General features: G+C 43.4%; 1 protein-coding gene across 2 annotated transcripts in view; it reads right to left on the bottom strand.

The window, feature by feature from the left end:
• Positions 1 to 6,761: 6,761 nt before the first annotated feature.
• Positions 6,762 to 18,758, bottom strand: part of ALKBH8 (alkB homolog 8, tRNA methyltransferase) — a 50,389-nt gene continuing 38,392 nt past the window's right edge. Inside the window, exons 9-12 of one of the 2 annotated variants that reach the window (XM_050711079.1) lie at positions 17,935 to 18,089; positions 16,829 to 17,094; positions 9,025 to 9,174; positions 6,762 to 7,437 (exon numbers count right to left, since the gene is read on the bottom strand). In XM_050711079.1, coding sequence (XP_050567036.1) covers positions 6,868 to 7,437; positions 9,025 to 9,174; positions 16,829 to 17,094; positions 17,935 to 18,089 — 1,141 coding nt within the window. In that variant the 3' untranslated portion in view covers positions 6,762 to 6,867. The remainder of the gene's footprint in view (positions 7,438 to 9,024; positions 9,175 to 16,828; positions 17,095 to 17,934; positions 18,090 to 18,758) is intronic. The other variant, XM_035542693.2, reaches the window with a different exon arrangement.

The following is an 18,758-nucleotide window of genomic DNA, read 5'->3' as shown; positions in this document are numbered from 1 at the left end:
TCCTTTAGGTGTTTTTCAGTAACTCTCAGAATAATCTTCTTCGTAATTTTACCAAGCACCGAAGTGAGACTGACAGGCCTGTAATTGCCAGGATCATCTTTCTTGCCCTTATGCCCTTTCCTTCTGTCAGTTTTGAAACACAATGGGCTCTTTCTTCTGAATTCCTTATTTCACAGCCACTCCAGAGTCCAATCTTTCTGAGGCCTTTGACTTGGCCTCCTCTGACTGACTCAAACATCAAGCTGGTCCTAGCCCATAAGCCCTAGCCCACAAGCCCTAGCCCACCTAGCCCATAACAGGCTGTTCTGTTAGCAAGTGCGTGTTGCACCTCGATTCTCAGCAACAAGGAAACAGGGAAGATGGGGATGGTCCCAAAATAACACAACTAAAATTGCAGTGAGAAAACCTTCCATGTCATAGCCTTGCAGGCCTAAGCATTTACACTGAGTAGTTGCAGTTCTGCTTTGTGTATTCCTCCTATCTGTATCTCAAGGCAGTGCCCAAACCTCACAAGTTGGCCATTTCTCAAAGCATCCTCATCACAGCCCCTCCTGTGCAGCGTGGCCCACTTTGTTTGCAGGAGTCCTCAACCTCCTTGAAGCTCAGAGACAGCTCAGGCTTTTCTGGATCAAATCCCGATCAGTCATACAATGGAAGGATGTAAGAGACCTGGCCCTGTTCAGGCCAGAGAGATGCAGCCCGCAGCAGCAGCCAGGCCTGCTCTGGACCCATCATGCACGTTCAGGACAAACAGTGCTATGTGCTCAGGAGGTCCTTTATTTTCAACATGAACTACGGATGCATCCTCTCTGCCCCAGCATTGGACTACCACTCTGTTTGTCAAACCTTCACTGAAATACTGCCCCTCTGAACAAGTCTGTGGCATGTCTGAGACAAGATGAATTACCCTCAGCTCCAGACATTTTGTTCCTGTACCTCTCAAACCGCTTTGAGTACATAAATTGGGAGAAAAGACCTTGACCTAAATATCTGCATCTCTTGTACAGATTAATTGCTTTGTCTGCAAGGAGCAGACTGATGTCTGGGGGATTAAAGGGGACTACCTGGCAGGTTCTTCTGAAGTGCACATCTTCCTAAATCCTCATTTGGCTTCACCATTTCCCGTCATGCAGTAGCTTTGCCAGAAGAAAGAAAATGGAGTGTTGTTTGCTAACACAGCAATTTCTGTTTGAATTTCATTCTCTCGATGGTTTGTAATTCATCTGTCACTTTTTGAAAAAGCTTATTATAAACACGTCATCACACTCGTAAAACAAACAAATGAACAACAACAACAAAAACCAGAGAGATCAGGCAAAGCAAAATCGTGAGAGGGGGGCAAATTGCATCTTCTGCTGTGTGGAGACACAGGACAGATCTGCAGGAATAACCTTCAGATGGGGGAATATCTTCTGTCTCGGGCCTCTTTTCTCCTGTAGATTATGTAGCTCATGCAGTTTTTCCCCTGTGCAGCCCTCTCAAGCAGTTTTCAGCACAGCTGAGGGATAGGACCTGCAGTGTAACAGGGGACACACCTCAGTGGGCCTCTGCCAGCAAAGAACGTGTAACGTGGAACCAAACCTGACAAATACAGCCGCAGACAAGGAGCCAGCTACACTCGCACTACACAAAGAGTGCACACTCCAGAGAAGGTACAAAACATGGCAGCAGAAAATATGGACACAGACGAGGGGAGCAATGAGTCAGCCGGCTGTGTGGCAGGGAATAACTATTCATAGCACCCTGTTCCAGTGTTTTCTAGGTGTCACTGCAAAGGAGAGAAATAAGGGGACAAGACAGTACATACTACTAACCATGCAGAAGGTAAGGCAGAGAAGGCAACCAAATCCCATTTTGGAGGCTTTCAGAAATACAGTCCCCAGTAAACAAGGAAATTTGTACATTTTGCACATTGAAACTTCTCCCAGATTCACATAAAATGGGGGGAAAAAAAAAACAACAGGCTAACCAGCAAGTCCAACAGCAGAAGCATGACTTGCTCTGAGGGAGATTACTTTGGATTTTTCTATATCTGCTTCTTATTTTCATATTTCGTAAGCAAGGAATTTACCTAAAATGAAAGTTTAAAGTTTCTTGCATGTAGAAGTGTCATTTTGTTCACACGTAGAACTTCTCACTGACCACATATTTCATCATAGATTTCACTAAAATCATCTTGGAAATTGTGCACACAAAAATAAAAATCTTGACAAACTTCACCAAAAGTATGGCAACAGCTTGTTTAGTAGTTGTTTTTTTAAAGCAACTAACAAGTAACACACTTAGAGATTTCCATTGCTCAGTAAAGACCTGAACATTCTCTTAGAACGCTCTTTTGGAATCACCAGAGATAGGTTCCCAAGTAGATTTTGATGCTTTGATCAAGGACGGACATATGAATCTATCAAGAATTCTTCCATCACACCAAAATTACTGGTGAAGTTCCAAAATGGGGAAATTGCCTTCCCCACTGCCTTCCCCTCACTGCTGAGTTCACGTGGCCATGAGGAGCAGTACAAGAGCTCGTGTGAAAGAACTTCTTCACGGTGAGGGTGACGGAGCACTGGGACAGGCTGCCCAGGGAGGTTGTGGAGTCTCCTTCTCTGGAGATATTCAAGGCCCATCTGGATGCCTACCTGGGCAGCCTGCTCTAAGGAGCCTGCTTTGGCAGGGGGGTTGGACCCGATGATCTCTGGAGGTCCCTTCCAACCCCTACAGTTCTGTGATTCTGTGTGATTCATCTTCTGCTCACTCCACTGAAGCCAGTCCTTCAAGCTCTCCGAGAAGAGGCCGAGGTCCCCACGCAGCCCAGTGTGCCACCCCTTGCCTTCTGCTCTTCTAAGCCTCTGCCCACAAAGCTGAAGTTGAGCACCTCCAGACAAACCCAGCCTCCCTGAGACCCGGGGGAGTTTTGTCACTGGCACCACTGCACCAGGACATGCCTTTGATTCTTTGCAGGCTTCATTTTCTTGTCTGTCCCCAGGACAGCAAATGACATCATTTGCACACTTGGCTTCCAGCATGCCAACATTTCGCTGCTCTGGAGCACTTGTTTGGCCAAGGACAGTGCGAGACATGCATGGACAAATGATGTGTCTGATGGGGTGGGGAGGTCCTGGGGTCCCTGAAACCAGAGTCTGGGAGCAAGGGGGACAGTGACCCCCAAAACAAACTGCTGCCTCTGGTCCCCACACCAGGTGTCTGCCTGCATGTGTGAAGAGCTAAAAAAAAAAAAAAAAAAAATGGTGGTATTTGGGGCAGAGAGGAATCCCCACCACCTGCAGGGTGCACTGAGAGGCACTTTGAGGACGCCTGCCTTGCCCTGAGGGAGGACTGCAGCAGGAGATGCATTGGCATTCACAGCACAGGTCTTACCCACGTGGAGCTCTGCCTTCCCTTTATCTTCTAGACCACAAATGAATAACCATTTAAGCACATTTGTTATTTAAATAAGGCCAAAAAACGGATCACAGTTATTATGAAAACCACTGCACTGTGAAACCTGTAACATTTAAATCCAACTGTTGACCCGAAAGAGCTTCAGCTCATTACGCTTCCAGGAAGAAAACAGGGGTGAGCGAGAGCTGCAGAGGGCATTGGCGGTGGCACGTAATTCTGTTTGGTAATGAGCTCCTCAATAAACCTCTGCAATAGATTTTGTTAACATCTACCTGTCGTCCTCCCTCGTCATTTTCTCCTTCAGCATTTGCATCCTCTCTGAGCATCTAACGAGACTGTCTGGTTTTAATCAAATATAAATTTCAGAACATTTCCAAGCCTTGGAGGATGTCAGACTCACTTCAACTCTTCACACGTCTTTGAAGAGCTGCCGTGCTGCTGGGACCAGGCCTCCAGCTCCCAGCCCTCGCAGACAAGCAGCACCCAGCTTTCCATGCAGAACTGCACTGGGAATGCCAGGAAAACCCCCTCTGGTAAGGAATTACGCATGGCAAGTTTAACCCGCCAGCCAGCATTTCCCAAGGTGGCACTCTCCAAGTGAGAATCTGCTTTCACAACCAGTAACATCACTTTGCTACACGAAGTCCATGCTCAACTTCCAGGGTTTGTTTGCTGCAGTAGGGCCCTAGGTTAGAACAATGTTCAAGCCCATGCCCAGCTCAGCACCAGCAGTGAATTTGGAGGCACCATCTCGCAACAAGAGTACTGTGGGCCTCTAAGTAATGAAGCCCTACCACAGACCCACTTTCAGAATTTCACACAAGGTCATGATATGGCAGCTTTGGACTATTTCAAGCAGTTTTTTCTTGCCAGCACATTATATACCCTTATGGAAATGCACTCACAAGCAAGCAGAAAAGCTGCTGCATGCTCAGCAGGCATCCAGGCACCCATAAACACATGGCCACACAGATAAGGAGCGTAAGTGAAGTGGTCCTCCTCCTTTTGTCTCGTATCAATACAATCCAGAGTAACCTGGAATGACAAGGCAGCCCAGTTTGGTCAGTCCCTGCCCTCTGTCACCATCCTGAGGCCACCCCGGAGCTGGGTGCGCTGCTGCACCCAGACCCTGGCAGCTGGAGCCCACTGGGTGCCCTGCACCAAGCCCCTGCTCACGCCGTGCCCCAGTGCCAGAGCAGCACGCAGGGAGGGTCTTTCTGAAAACTGGCCCTGCTGAGAATAACAACTCGTTGGAAACTGTCCCAGAGGGAAGAGAGCACGCTGGGGCAATCCTGCAAAACGCATTGCTAATAACCAGCAGGCAGGTTTCTCTGCAGCAGGTCATGCCAAGTAAAATACCAACCATGTTCTCACAGCTAACTGCCACAACTCCTTAGGTTTTCTTAACTTGAACATACATTACTCGGTGTTTCTCTTTACTCATGATGTAAGTAACTACCAGCACAGCACACTCCTGCTTGTCTTCCCAGCACTGCCCTCTGCCCATGGTATGTCAGCTGTGAGCAGAAGCAAGGATAAGCAAGTTCCCCTCTTGGCCAAGGGTCTGAGCTCAGCCCCTTGCCCTCTGTGGCTCTGCTGGGACACACACCGAGCTGAAACATCCAGCAAAGACCCATGCTCCTGCATGGGCGAGTCTTCCGTTTCCCCCTGCACATCTCACCTGAGGACAGCAGAACTTGCTCACGTCACTCCTACAAGCCGGCTGACCACGGGTGTTACCAAGGAGCAAGCAAGGTTTCTCCTGCAGAAATTCACCATCCAGTCCACAAGCACACATGAAGACCTTGCTTACCAGCTACATGATACATGTTGAATATATGCAAACCAACTCCCAAGCATGCCCAAGAGCACTCACCTGCCAAGGATGTGCCTCTTTGCCTCCACGTGGCTCAAACAAAAGAAATCAGCTAGGACAAGGCTGCTGCTCCAGGGACCGTATGTGCAGCTGAGGAATGAGATCGTCTTCTCCAAGTGCTCTTTGGGGGGCTCACTAGGTCAGGTCAGTCAAAGCTCTGCCAACCCCACTTTCCACACCTCCAGGGATGGGGCATCCACAACTTCTCTGGGCAACCTGTTCTAGGGCCTCACCATCCTCATTGTGAAAAATTTCTTCCTGATATCCAATCCAAATCTATTCCGTTTCAGATTAAAACCATTGTCCCTTGTCCTGTCACTACGGGCACCTTGGATTAGATGCCCTTAATTACAGCAGCAATGACCTGCTTATCCCCAGGCAATGAATCAGTGAAAAGGGCAATGAAGGTATAGCCTTGCAGTTCTGGCTTTCAGAGACACTGATAGCCATTCACCCTGAAAAAGCGAATCCATTATATTTTAATTCTGGAAAGGCATTGCAGGTGGCGTGCCCCTTTGATAGCACGAGGGCTGTGTTAAATAAATCGTGCTGTGACTCTGTGCTGGTCATTGCAGGCAACGGCAGCAGCGGCTGCATAACCGTGAGTCAGCCAGCTCAGCGTCAGTTCTTCTGAAGCACAATAAATAAAACTCATTCCAGCTACCAGCATTTATGGGTTGAAACTGCCCTGCAGAAAATTTGCATTGCTTCTACCCTTAATTTCATCTTTTTCCTGATTTTTTCAGGGGCACCTAAGCTGGCACCGCACCACAAGCTCTGGTGATGCTGCAGGGGCAGAGCCCAGTGCTCCCAGGAAGGCAGGCGCTTAGCAGAGCTGCTCCGAGAAGTCCCACTGGGCAACCTCACGCCTCAGAGGAGCTCTCAAACAACATCAGAATGAAGAACTAGAGGAACCTGGGGAGTGACAGCATGAATTGAGGGTGCTTGAGGGTCAAGGAAGAGAAAAAACAATTGTGGTATCCCCACTGGCTTTCCAGTTCCCCTTGAGGAAATTATTAGTATCACGACTCTGAAAAGAGAGTAAATTGCAAGCTGCAAAAGATTTGTGACCCCTTGACAGATGCCAAACCAGGCAGGACTCTCTGCTAGACCTCAGGCAATGATTTGGCTCTTCAGCCAAACTGCTTCACATGCCATTTGTTCCCTCCTGTCTGACCCAAAGTTTATACTGCAAACAGTTTTATATTTCCTGGTTGCACTGATCAGCTCAGAGCTCCATTTCGATTAACTGGTGGTTCACAGGGAGGCCGCTACAGCTATATCAGCATAAATTGGTGTAACAGAATGGAGAACCTGGTCCTTTGTCTTTAAAAGCTCAACCCTGGTCTTCCTGACTTCCATGGCCAGTATTTTATCTGTTGCATCCTCCTCCCTGTAATTCACAAAAGTGAAATAAACACTCCACAGAGGTAGTACCTGAGTTTGGTCATTATTTTGTTAACACATGTACACAGTGCTAGTTATTAATTCAATAAACAATCTTTTATTCTGTTATTTTAAAAGAGGTAATAGCTATAGCCTGCATTAAAAGTACTTCCAGAAAAAACAGGTAATGGAGGAAATATCATGGACTACAACTTTTCTAGAACCACACACCAGTTTCCCTGATCATAGTAACTCTTTTGAACCCTCACACCATCCAGGGATCTGCACGCTGCTTCCAGTTCGCCTTCACAGAACACATGGTAATAGCGGTGGAAAACAGGGCTGGGTCCTTGCGATTCCTTAGAGCCAGCTGGAAACAGCACAGTCTCAACGTTTTCCCGTCTCTTTTTAGTGCCACCTTTCAGGTGCCAGGGAACCAGCAAATCCTGAGAGTGAAAGGAGGTTCGGTTGGTGTGAACAGGCAGTCTGGAGTCTGCCACTGGCTTTGCACCACAGCCTTTGTCCTTTGAGTCACCAAGGAGTTGGTCAGTACTCGCTGAGTCTTGGCTGCTGCTATCAGGCATCCGATCACCAGGCAGTCTCTGGGCCATGCCAGAATTGATTTCCTCCTCCTTGTCTTTATTGCCGTGCTTTTCCTTAAGGTATTTAGACTTCTGGTTTTTGTATTCTTGTTCCATTGCCCAGACATAAATGAGTGCTGTTCCACCAGGCCTCAGAAGCCGGGCTAGTTCACGGATAGCTGCCAGCCTCCTTTCCTACAAACAAAAAGCAGAAGTGGGAAGTTGGTATATAAACAGACAGACATAATAACAGAACTGGCAGCACGTCCTGCTTACTGCCGTCCATCTGCCCACACCCCAATACAATGAAGACCAGAGGAATTTTTGCCACTCTGCATTTTGGGCAATGTCCATTTCTATCCAACATGCATGAGTACAGAGCACCATAATCCGCTAATGGCCAGGCACTGGTAAATAACTCATAGAATCATTTAGGTTGGAAAAGACCTCTAAGATCGTCTGGTCCAACCTTTAACCTAGTACTGCCAAGTCCACCGTTAAACCAAGTCCCTAAGCACTACATCTACACATTTCTTGAAGACCTCCATGGATGGTATCTCAACAACTTCCCTGGGCAGCCTGTTCCAATGCTTCACAACCCCTTCCGTGAAGAAATTTTTCCTAATATCCAACCTAAATTTCCCCTGGTGCAACTTGAGGCCATTTCCTCTTGTCTTATCACTTAATGCTTAGGAGGAGAGACTGACCTCCATCCCACCACAATCTCCTTTAAAATCATTGTAGAGAGCAATAAGGTCTCCCCTGAGCCTCCTCTCCTCCAGGCTAAACAACCTCAGCTCCCTCAGCAGCTCCTCATATGATTTGTTTTCTAGACCCTTCCCCAGCTTTGTAGCCCTTCTCTGGACACGCTGCAGGGCCTCGATGTCCTTCTTGTAGTGAGGGGCCCAAAACTGAACACAGTACTCAAGGTGCGGCCTCACCAGAGCAGAGCACAGGGGGACAATCACTATGCACAAGGTAAGCCATTTTCCTGAACACAGTTCTCTTGCCATCTGAAAACAGTGCCGTGTTGATTAGGAATTCTTGGATGTTTCAGCCCAGTTCGAAACGACACACAGTCTCTTCAAGAGAGTCAATCAATATCTAAAATCCTAGATTCAAATCTACCATACCTAACAATACATACACTAAGTTTGCAGCTGAAGGAGTTAAGATTTAGAGCTCAAACACAGTTCCTCTAACTACCCCAATGAAGATATGTCAGCCTTCTCCAAAACAGACTGCTCCCTACTTTTTATACTGCATTTGGAAGCATTCACTTCATTTCTGGTACCAGAAATGGGCTTGCTACAACTGCACAGCTCCTGCCAGGAGAAGCTTACACAACCCAGAGAGAAGGCAGACAGATGACCAGTGTCCCTGTTGTTCTTTGTAGATGAAGAATGAAGGCACAGAGGAAAAACCATGAGATCTGTTCAAGATCTGAGTGAGGAAGTAACATATCTTCTGATTCCCAAAGCAAAGCCCCTTCTCCAGAGTCATTAATTTTAAGCAGAACAGAATGAAACACAAACACCCAGAGATCCAAGTGCCAGAAGGAGCACAGGGAGAAGGAGAACGTAAAGAGAATGTCTCGAAGGCAGCAGCAGTGTAACAGCTTAACTCTGCTCAGACAACTGCTTATACCAAACGCAAGTCTTCAATTTCACCCCACTTATTCTTCCCTTTTGCTCCCATGAGCCCAAACCAGCAGTTTTTTATACCATTAGTAGTTCTGCACTGCAACACAGCAGTACAGTGGAGCACAGTGGCGTGACTTACTGCTGTTGAGAAATGGTGAATGACAGCGATAGAGATGCAGGCGTCACAAGAACCACTTCGGACTGGCACTGACAGGGCATCACCGACAAACGCCTGGAAATTTTTTTCTCCACAAATATCCACAAGGTTTTTGCTGCGATCACAGCCAATCTGTAACAGAAAGTGTTTCATTAAGCTTTTCCTAAGAGGATAATTACAAGACTGGAAAATGATTTTCACTCGATGCTTACTCTAATAGAGTCATCACAGTCTCCTACCAAGGTAACATATTTTAGTTCAAAACAAAACCACGAGTGAGCATGAGAAAAGAGGGTCAAGTAAGCAGCATATATGATTGCTGGGTACAGACAAAAAGCAAGAAAAAAAGTGTGTATTTAAAACTGAAAGATAACAGATGGGCTATTAGACAGCTCATTATAGCACCTTGATTTTGAACCAGCATAAGACAGAACAGCTTTCAGCATAACATTTCTCAAAACTAGTCTCAAAATAGCAGAAGAGCCAGAAAATAGCAAAGGAAGAGGTGACCCAACCTAACCTCAGTATTCTCGTTTCCTTTCAATTGCCACTTGTAATCCGATGACATTTTAAGCAGCCAAATTCTGAACTCACAAATGCTGAATCTACAAGTATAAACACCAAAGTGTCGACTTCAGTGGCATCTCTGAGGCATGTCACACAGCTTCATTAATCATACAGGTTTTGTCATTTCAGTGTAAGAAAGTGCTCAGGTACAGTCCTTTTCAACCTCAGCACCAAAACGCACAAAAAGTGAAGCTTTCATATTCAGCACAACATAATTTTCAACGTTCCTGTGCAGTCCAAACAAAACGAACCCCAGAAAGCATTTCAGAACACCTCATTAAATGTTTCTTTTGCCCTTCGAATCTTACCCAGTGTCCAAGTCAAAGATACAAGGAAAAAGCATCTAGAAAAAGTTTTTTACATGCTTGCATAAAAGCAATAAATCCAAACTAGTCAAGACTCTTCTGTAAGAACAAACGGCGTGAGGCATGTACCACTCTCATTTGCATGTCTGCCACGCACATTCACTACTCAAACCAAAGCCCTGTTACCAAGCCATATATATCAAACTCAGCCTGCATCAGAATGTTGCATTTATTTTGATTTTCAATGATCAGCAACAAGCAAATACCAGAGCACAGATTCAGGTTCCTATATAAATAATTCTGACAGTGTTTATTTTGTTTGATGCAAAAAGAATACTAAACTATCCTCGATGCAAGAAGAATAGCAAACTGCTCTGGTTAATCAACCCAGCAAAGACAACAGTATTGCTAAAATTAAAAACGTCTTTTTGCAATAATTAGTAAAAATAAATATATTTTCCAACACAACTTCTCATTTTATCAGTTCAATTTATTTTAGCTTTCTACCTACCATCACAACTTTGAAGAAAACCAGGAATCCGTTCCAGTCAGATTTCCTGAAAGCTTCCAAGTGAGCTTCTATCTACCGATGCCCCTGGACTTTTGGTCCAAAGTAAATGAAACTGTTGTGGAAATGCCAGTCTGACTACCCAGGATCATTTTCCACAAAACCAGCACTACAGCTATGTACATATCATCCTGCCAATTAGCTCTGAACAGACCTGAAAAGATCAAGATCAATCCTAGTATTGCTTCCTTCCCATTTATTTCTTGGCCTCTTCTCAGAACTTACTGAAGCACAAAGTGAATAAAAGAGAGAACTCTTGTTTACTTGGAAGTAAACATAAATCCCCACCATTTCATACTGGAAACCAACTGAAGTGTCTTTAAATTACTCTCATCATGCAGCAGGTTTAGCTGACAACCTGCGTGTTGGTGATTCCATGCCTCATTACCAGTGCCCTCAACTACTTTTGCAATTAAGACATTAGCACAGGGTACTTAATAAAACTCGAGGGGTCCAATTTGATGCAGACCAAAAAAGAAGGAAGAAGAGTATTTGCAACTTCCACAGGCCTTCCCAGAAAGAATTGCTCGGGCCCTACACTACCACAGTAAAAACAGGCTGGAGAGTGAAGTTTGATCCTCCCCTCCTAAAATGACCTTGAAAAGGACTACATTGTATGTTGATGAAATTCAGTGAACTGAGAACAAGAACAAAGGCATGACTGCCAGAATGTGAAGTCCTCATTTGCATCTAAATTACATCAAATAATTACGAAGTCAGGCTTCCTTGTAATGTCATACTCGTTAAAGTGGATCTACATCCAAGCAAAAAGATTCCATTTTGCAAGGAAAATGGAAGCCTCGAAATGGATCAATTTGGATGCACAGCTGCCCTGAAACAGGTATATTAGGCTTACCTTTAAACTGTTTTTATTATTTACTTTATAATAGGTGCTACATATACATGCATAAATGCTGAACATGGGGAGTCACCACAAACCTGCCTGGTGCTGGAGCTAACCAAATTTAGCATCCTTATTAGAATAACCTCCCCATGATATTTTAACAAGACTTCTAATCACCACATTCCTGTATTTTGTAGCTTACAAGAAACACGTATTCATTCAAAACCAGTATCTATTGGTTTCAGTCTCTTAGAAACCAACAACCTAGCAAAAAGCAGTTAACTTCAGTGGTGTAGTGCCAGCTTACAGGTACAAATCGAGCCTATCTATGATTTTTAAGAACATATGGGGCATTTTCCAAAATAAGATGGACGTCCCATAAGAAACCATTTACAGCAAGAGACAGAGACCTCAAACTCAACTTCTCCCAATCCTGTTACTAACTGATTTCTAGTTCTGAAGCAAGTAGAAGCTTTGATGTTACGAAGCTTCATTTACAGAAAATAGTTGAAAGACATGTTTCGATACAGAATAGTTTTATTTTTTCTCCCTCTCTCCAATTAAACAATCAAATCATTAAAAAAATCTCAAAATGTAACTGGAACGCTTTAATTTTCGCCAGTTCATATTTCTAATGTTTATGTTTAGCACAGGATACTATCCTTGTTAAGCTCTTCTAGAACTATGTAGAAAGGTAGAGGAAGTGCTATTAGCCCAGTGTCCAAAAAGAAAAGAACCTTAATCTAGCACATTCCTTGGTGAATCAAACGGAGTCTTCTCTAACATTTCTTACAGCTTTTCTCCGAGTTTTCCAGATGAAACTCCTTGCTTCAGCCATGCAATTTCTTACATGTATCTCCAACAGCACGGCTGACTGTTCAGCTGAACCCACCTCTTAGCCAGTCCACCTCCAACCAAGTTGCTCTACTCCTTTTAGTATTCCCCCAGAGGAGGTCTGCTTCTCAGGTTTCATCGATTTTACTCCAGGCAACCATTCCCTACATCCCTACCTTTTTGGCAGGCATCCACAAACTTCTTCACTGTTTTTTTTTGTGATCTCAGGAGCTCCAGAGTGGCCACTGACACCTATTTATCTGGGCTCACAATACACTTTTTTTTTTTTTTTTTTTTTTTTTTTAACAGGTATACCTGCCACTGGTTTTCACTTTATCTGGATAAAACCACCTACAGCCAACTCTTGTTTTAAGCCAGGAAATGTGTATTATCAAACCTTTGGACAAATTAAAGAAGTATCAAAAAAGACTAAGATAAAAGATGTGGGGAAGGGAAGGGAGAAAGAAATGCAAAACCTGTGATTTGTCTCAGTTTCCAGCAGCTCTGCACTGGGTTCCTTTGAAAGCGATAAGATAGGCAGAAATCCCATCCCGATCCTTCATGTTCCCAGGCAACTTCACCTACACCATTTCAGCTAGGAGTAGTTAAACTAAATTTTATAAAATCTTATTAATGCAGTGGTTTGGAATTGATCATTAGGGGCCAAAATGATCATTAGGGGCCAAAAGACACTAGATAAATAGCTAGCTTTGTAACGGCACTGCAAATCTGCAAAAGATAAATCTTCTTGCAGGCTTAAATAAAGATAGGTAAAAACAGGTCAACAGCGCCCACCATTATATATTTTCTTTCTATGTTATCTCATTATTACTAACTCTACCTGGTTGAATTAGCTCATTTAAGTATCTGGGAACCTGATTGATTCAGGACATTAGAAACTGATGAAGAAAACTACATCTAATTCTGAAATCCAACTACCAAATGGAATTATGTGGCTCCCCAGAGAAACACCTCAACTATAACTAATAGTGTCAGAGCCTCAAGGAACCAAATTACATTCCAGCACACATACACACACATAGGAAAAAGAGACACCAGCACAGACACGGCAAGGAAGACAAATCTCCTTGCTCCAGTTGGTCTGCCAGGCCTTCAGCATTCTCTTCACGCAGTGTTTTGTTTTTCCATTGCATGCAGTCGGGGTGCCTGTGGAAACTGCTATGACTAAAACTGGAAGCTCATTTCTCAATTACACAGCAACAGAACCAAGTTGAGCAAGTCAGTGTTCATTCTGGTTTTGTGTTGCTCTTGCCCAGTGCCTCCTGAGTCCAGAACTCCCATCACTTTAATGACTCCTGATTCAGTGAGAGAAAAGGGCAGGAAAGGTTCCTCTGCCTCACCCTTCAGTCACTGAAATATACAGTGACCTAGCTCTAGGTATACCTTTGTCAGATAGTTTTGTCCTTCCTGTTTTTACTTACTACTAAGTCCTTCAAATAGAAATCTGTTCTCAAGCAACACGGACCCATTGCAACTAAAAACCACTCACCAGTATGCAACACTAATGCAGCTGATCTTCACAGTCCCTCTTCCCCACTCCCCACAAAATCTAACTTACATACAGTTCCAGCTGATAACAGCTTGGGACAATAATGCGGGGGGGGTGGAAATAAAGACAGATACGCATCTCCCTGCAATGGGGTGACTTACAAGGTCACATGAAATATAAGCAACATTACTGACTACCTTTGAATGACACGCAGTGCAGAAATAGGAATGTCTGTATTAAAACAAACCAGTTGGGCTCCTGTGTTGCCATCATTTTTCTTCCTAGCATCAGTATTCTGGCAAGTAGAGTCATTTCTTTTTATACAAGAAAAATAGCTACCGAATGCACAGTCAGTTATTACTGGATTTCCCACCAGTTTATCAGTTCAACTGCAAGTGTAAACCACAAAACTGAAAGGCTTCCGTGCCTTCCACTCACACCCTAGCCCCACGGGGATGCTGCACATTCCTGTGGTGATTTACACATCACCACACCTGCCTGGACACTGGAACCTGAGAGACAGAGCTACAGCTCATAAAAATGGATGAGATACACTGCAATGATGTCAACAGGCTCTGGAAGGAAACCCTTGTGATGGGGGGATGGGTAAGGCTGAAATACTGCGTTCTGTAAAAATAAAAGCTCTGCTTATACATATGAACATTAAGCTTGAAAATGCTTAAATATATACCGTTAAAGTAATTAGTTCCCCCGAATGAGGTTGGGTAGGAAAACAAACAAACAAAAAACTGTAGACATTTCTTTTTGCATTCCTTCCAACAACAAACATAGCTGGGAGAGACAGAGAAATAAAAGTAATCTGAATCTAAGTCTGAGATTCTTTCTCCAGTCTTTGTCCCGACTACATCAGACATGGATTCTCTCTCTCAAACATTCTTAACCTCTACTTGCGCTTGTCACGAAGTTGCTGTTCCTTGACTGTGTCAGAACAACGCAGCCATTGCGGTGCTGTCATTTTTTGCTGAGCGTAGCTGGACTCACGCGCATTTCATTGTAACACAATGACACCCGGGTAGGTAAGGCTCTATGTAATCATCTAAAGAAACTGACGCAAATTCAACAGCTCAGGCCACAGCAGAGACATTTTCAGGCAGTGCCTGAAGATTAAAACATCAAGAGATACCTTAGCTGTGACCCACCGTTAGAGCTGCTACTTGAAGCATCCTGTCTAAAAATGTACAGTAACCTTTAAAGTACATCACTTGACCTCAGAAAGCGCTTGCCTCAGGTCCCTCTGCCTAATTTTCAGTATTTCTGAGAAAAACACTCCCAAGCTGCATGGCTGTACTGTTTTTTGCTTCTTTCCCAACTAGACTAAGAGCTCCTGTGCACTGTGCATAAAAACGTGACAAGAGCCACAGCAATGCTGTGAAGGAAGGACGCAAATAAGTACGCTTCTGGCTTGACTTTATGCTCACGAGCTAAGAGGAGGAAATGAGGAAGGAAACGGATGGCCTGTGTCTCGAGACCATCCTCTTATCCCAACAATGCACCTGATATGTAAAGCATGAAGTACCCCCTCAGCCTCAGATCTGTGCCCAACCCATGGTAAATGGCCAACTGAAGGAAACCATCTCCAGATGCTAATTTTCAACTGTCTCAACTGCTTTAAAAGTTTCCTCTCTTTCACTGTTACTTTCCACTTTTTGGACTTCTGCAGGCATGTAGGAAACGAGTTAACTCCTAAGGGAACAGGAGGGAAGGGCTGGCATTCGGCTGGCTGCCAGCAGATGCAGGATCTTTCTTTCCCTCCGTTGGTTAACTGTGGGCTCCAGAACACAGACAGGTCCTGGCAATTTCTGAATACAGCAACTCAGAGATTTCACCTTAAAAGCTTACCAGAAACCTATACAGCAGCGATTTCCCGAATTCATTCTAGCACTCGGTGACCGACATGAAACCCTGGGAAACTTTTTTCCCCTCCAGTTAGGCTTGCAGATTTTTCTTACAGGAAAGTGATTAGTCGGGAGCAAAAGACTGAAATGTATTGAACATTAATAATTATTTTCAGGCTACTACAGTCAGGCGCTAACATGCCTACTTATAAATCGGTTGTTTTTTTTCCTAGCTTATAAAAGCAGTAATGAAAATAAATGCATTACAAATACAGACAGGGCTGTAAATAACTTATGTCTTATAGCTGAATATAAAGAGCAGTACAGAAACTCGTTTGTCTGTTGCAACAGAGGAACAAGAGTCTGACTTTTATTATTGATAATGAATGTTTTGCCTTGCATAGAATTTTTCAAGCCTGATGGATTTTTAAGTGTTTCATAGTACAAACGCACGAAAGAACCAGTTCTGGAACAAGGGACAGCTTAATGCACACCTCTCAAAGCCTTGTTTTGGGTAAAAGGAACAACAGAAAGTTTGACCCTGCAAAAAAGTCTCTGAAATATTTGCAGTAAAAACAGTCTGTTGGTCCATATTTGTATGTGCTTCACGTTCCCATAATAGCGAAGGAGAGAAGTAAAACTGAGCTAAGCACAGACTGTGCGAGAGGGAAGGTGATGAGAACATAGGAACAACGACATCAGGACTATCGAAAAGCGAGGAAGAGAGTGAGAGAGAAATTATAGAAATCTGTGCTGAAGTTGAGACTCCCCCACACATTTTACGTTGGCATATTTATTGGGAGTATGCACAGATTCAGGTGGGAAGGCCAACCATGGTATCATTCACAAACGAGCCATGCCATTAGGCCAAAGGGAACTGAAGATGTATTAAAACAAGTACTGTCCGTGGAGATTTCAACAAATTGTACACTGCATTTCCCACACATCAGCCACTTCTTGGAAGAATTCGAATTGCCCAACTATTTTCCCTTTAATAATCTTACTTAATAACAGTAACAAAAAACCAGTAACATCCATTACAAATTTTCAATCCACCGCACCCCATCACTACTTTTTTATTAACATATTCTGACTTGCAAAGCAAAAATTGTTTTGAAATAAAGGTTAACACACATAGCGAATGGATCAGGAAGCCTAACACAATTGGTAATTGATCTTGGATCAGGCAACAGCTTTCTGTTCTTGGCACTCTTCCTGCATTTGAAGCTCCAACGTAGTACAACTGCACAATGGAATAAACGCTAGTACTAATGAGAACAAACGACATTGGCTACTACATACCATGTACAGATCCTTGTTGATGCCTAGATATTTCCCATTACCACAACCAACATCAGCGACTATTGACCCGTCTGGTAGTGACCTGAGAAACTCCACAATTCGGGGCCATGGGCTATGCCTGGTACTACTGAAGTGCGTGGCAATCTCTTCGTACACCTTGTGGACATATTCTTGCTCCAGCTCTGAGGCTTCCATCTCGTTATGGGGAAATGATGGTTGTATCTGTCTTTTCTGTCCTTTCTGGCTGTCACAGACAGATGGGTAAACTAGATGTAGCAACAGATATGCAAACAAGAACATTTTTCTTTAAATAAAGTCATTCCATATTAATTAAACTTACTTAGCAAAACAAAACAGAAGTAAAAGTGAAATATTAAATTGCAACGAGTGCTTCATTCCGTCCTTTTCCTTTTAAGAACTGAAACACAGGTCAAACTGCAGCACTGTTTGATGATTTTACAGCAAGCAACCTGCCCATGCGTACCAGAGGCTGTCTACAGCGATCATTCATCCTACTCTGTTAACAAGGTTTGTGTTTTCGAAACTGAGACAGGGCCCCTAGCATCAAAGACCATGCCATTGCAATTCTGCCTCTGAAATTCCCATGAAATGCTGTTCTGAGGGCACAATTGGACTTCAGGTTCCACATAACGATTGAGCAATCTGTCGATTATTATCTATACTGCCCTAAGGCACTTACATGGTTCTATCATTGCGGAACTGACTGCTTTTCCCTCTCTAATGTATTTATTTTCACAAAGCTACAGTCCCCTTCAAATACCCAGAACTGATAAAAATCTGAAGAATAGTAGCTACTTCTATTACATTCTTCCAGTACTTAAGGTCCCAATAAAACACAAGATTCTGTATTAATCACCTGACTCCAATGTTAGACAAATGCCTTCCTGTATACTGAAACTCCACCAACCACGCGGATGCAACTAATTCAAACCACACGGTATGGCTAACCCTGTAGTGTTTAGGAACAACTACCAGGGCTGCCAAAACTATCTAAAGGGATAAACAGATTTGCTCAAGAAATGTGCTTATATATTGATGATATGCAAATACCACTTTTGACTGGGAGATCACCTCAAGACACTTACTGCAGTTGCAGGGGCTTCTCCTCACTTTCCTGAATGTAAATGATGTCCTTGTTTTCCTTTGATTTAGTGTTAAATCCCCAACATCAGCAGTGATCGTTCCAACTTTCTGTCCCAGCTCAGAAGCTTGAATGATATCATATTTTCTGGGTGTAATCCTAAAACAAAGTAACACAAAATCAAAGAATAATTTAATTTGCATCAGAAAAAAAATAAACAATCCATCTTTATAACAAGGCAACTCTTAAATGCTCTGACAAGTGTGATTACAACATGCCATTTAATGTACTGCTGCTTCTAGTTTCAGCTTATTCAATTTCAGAGAACAAAAAAAGAAGTGCTGACACACAAACTAATGATGTTAATTAAAGTGTTATTTAATTGAAAGGAACTACATTTCCCTTCCCTTACTTCCTTTCCCTCCATAAGTTTGATTATTTTTTAGGCCTTTATCTGAAATATATTCGTTAAAGATAAAATACACTAGTTAAAATGGAGGCTATGGACTTAGGATAGTATTGACTAGCTCTAAACTAGCAGATTGAAGTTTCTTGTTACAAATGAGCCTTTTCACAAAGCCTGCTTTGCAACAGAATTGCTTTTCCATTTATTGACTGCAGAAGATGCAAAGACTAGCACTTCGGAGATTTGCAAAAATGCCTGAAGGGTGCAGCTCTGCTGTACACCTTTCTTGACCAAAATCTATCAATCAAGCAAACTGGGAACAGAGCTTCTTAAGCTACTTCTGGATTTGACACAGATTTTAATGGAAAATAAAAACATTTTTGGAAGCATAAAATTCATAAAATGAAAGCAACTTGGAACAT

This window comes from Cygnus atratus, chromosome 1, assembly GCF_013377495.2.
Source record: "Cygnus atratus isolate AKBS03 ecotype Queensland, Australia chromosome 1, CAtr_DNAZoo_HiC_assembly, whole genome shotgun sequence".
Classification (NCBI taxonomy): Eukaryota; Metazoa; Chordata; class Aves; order Anseriformes; family Anatidae; genus Cygnus; species Cygnus atratus.
This window is presented reverse-complemented; position numbering and strand designations above follow the sequence as displayed.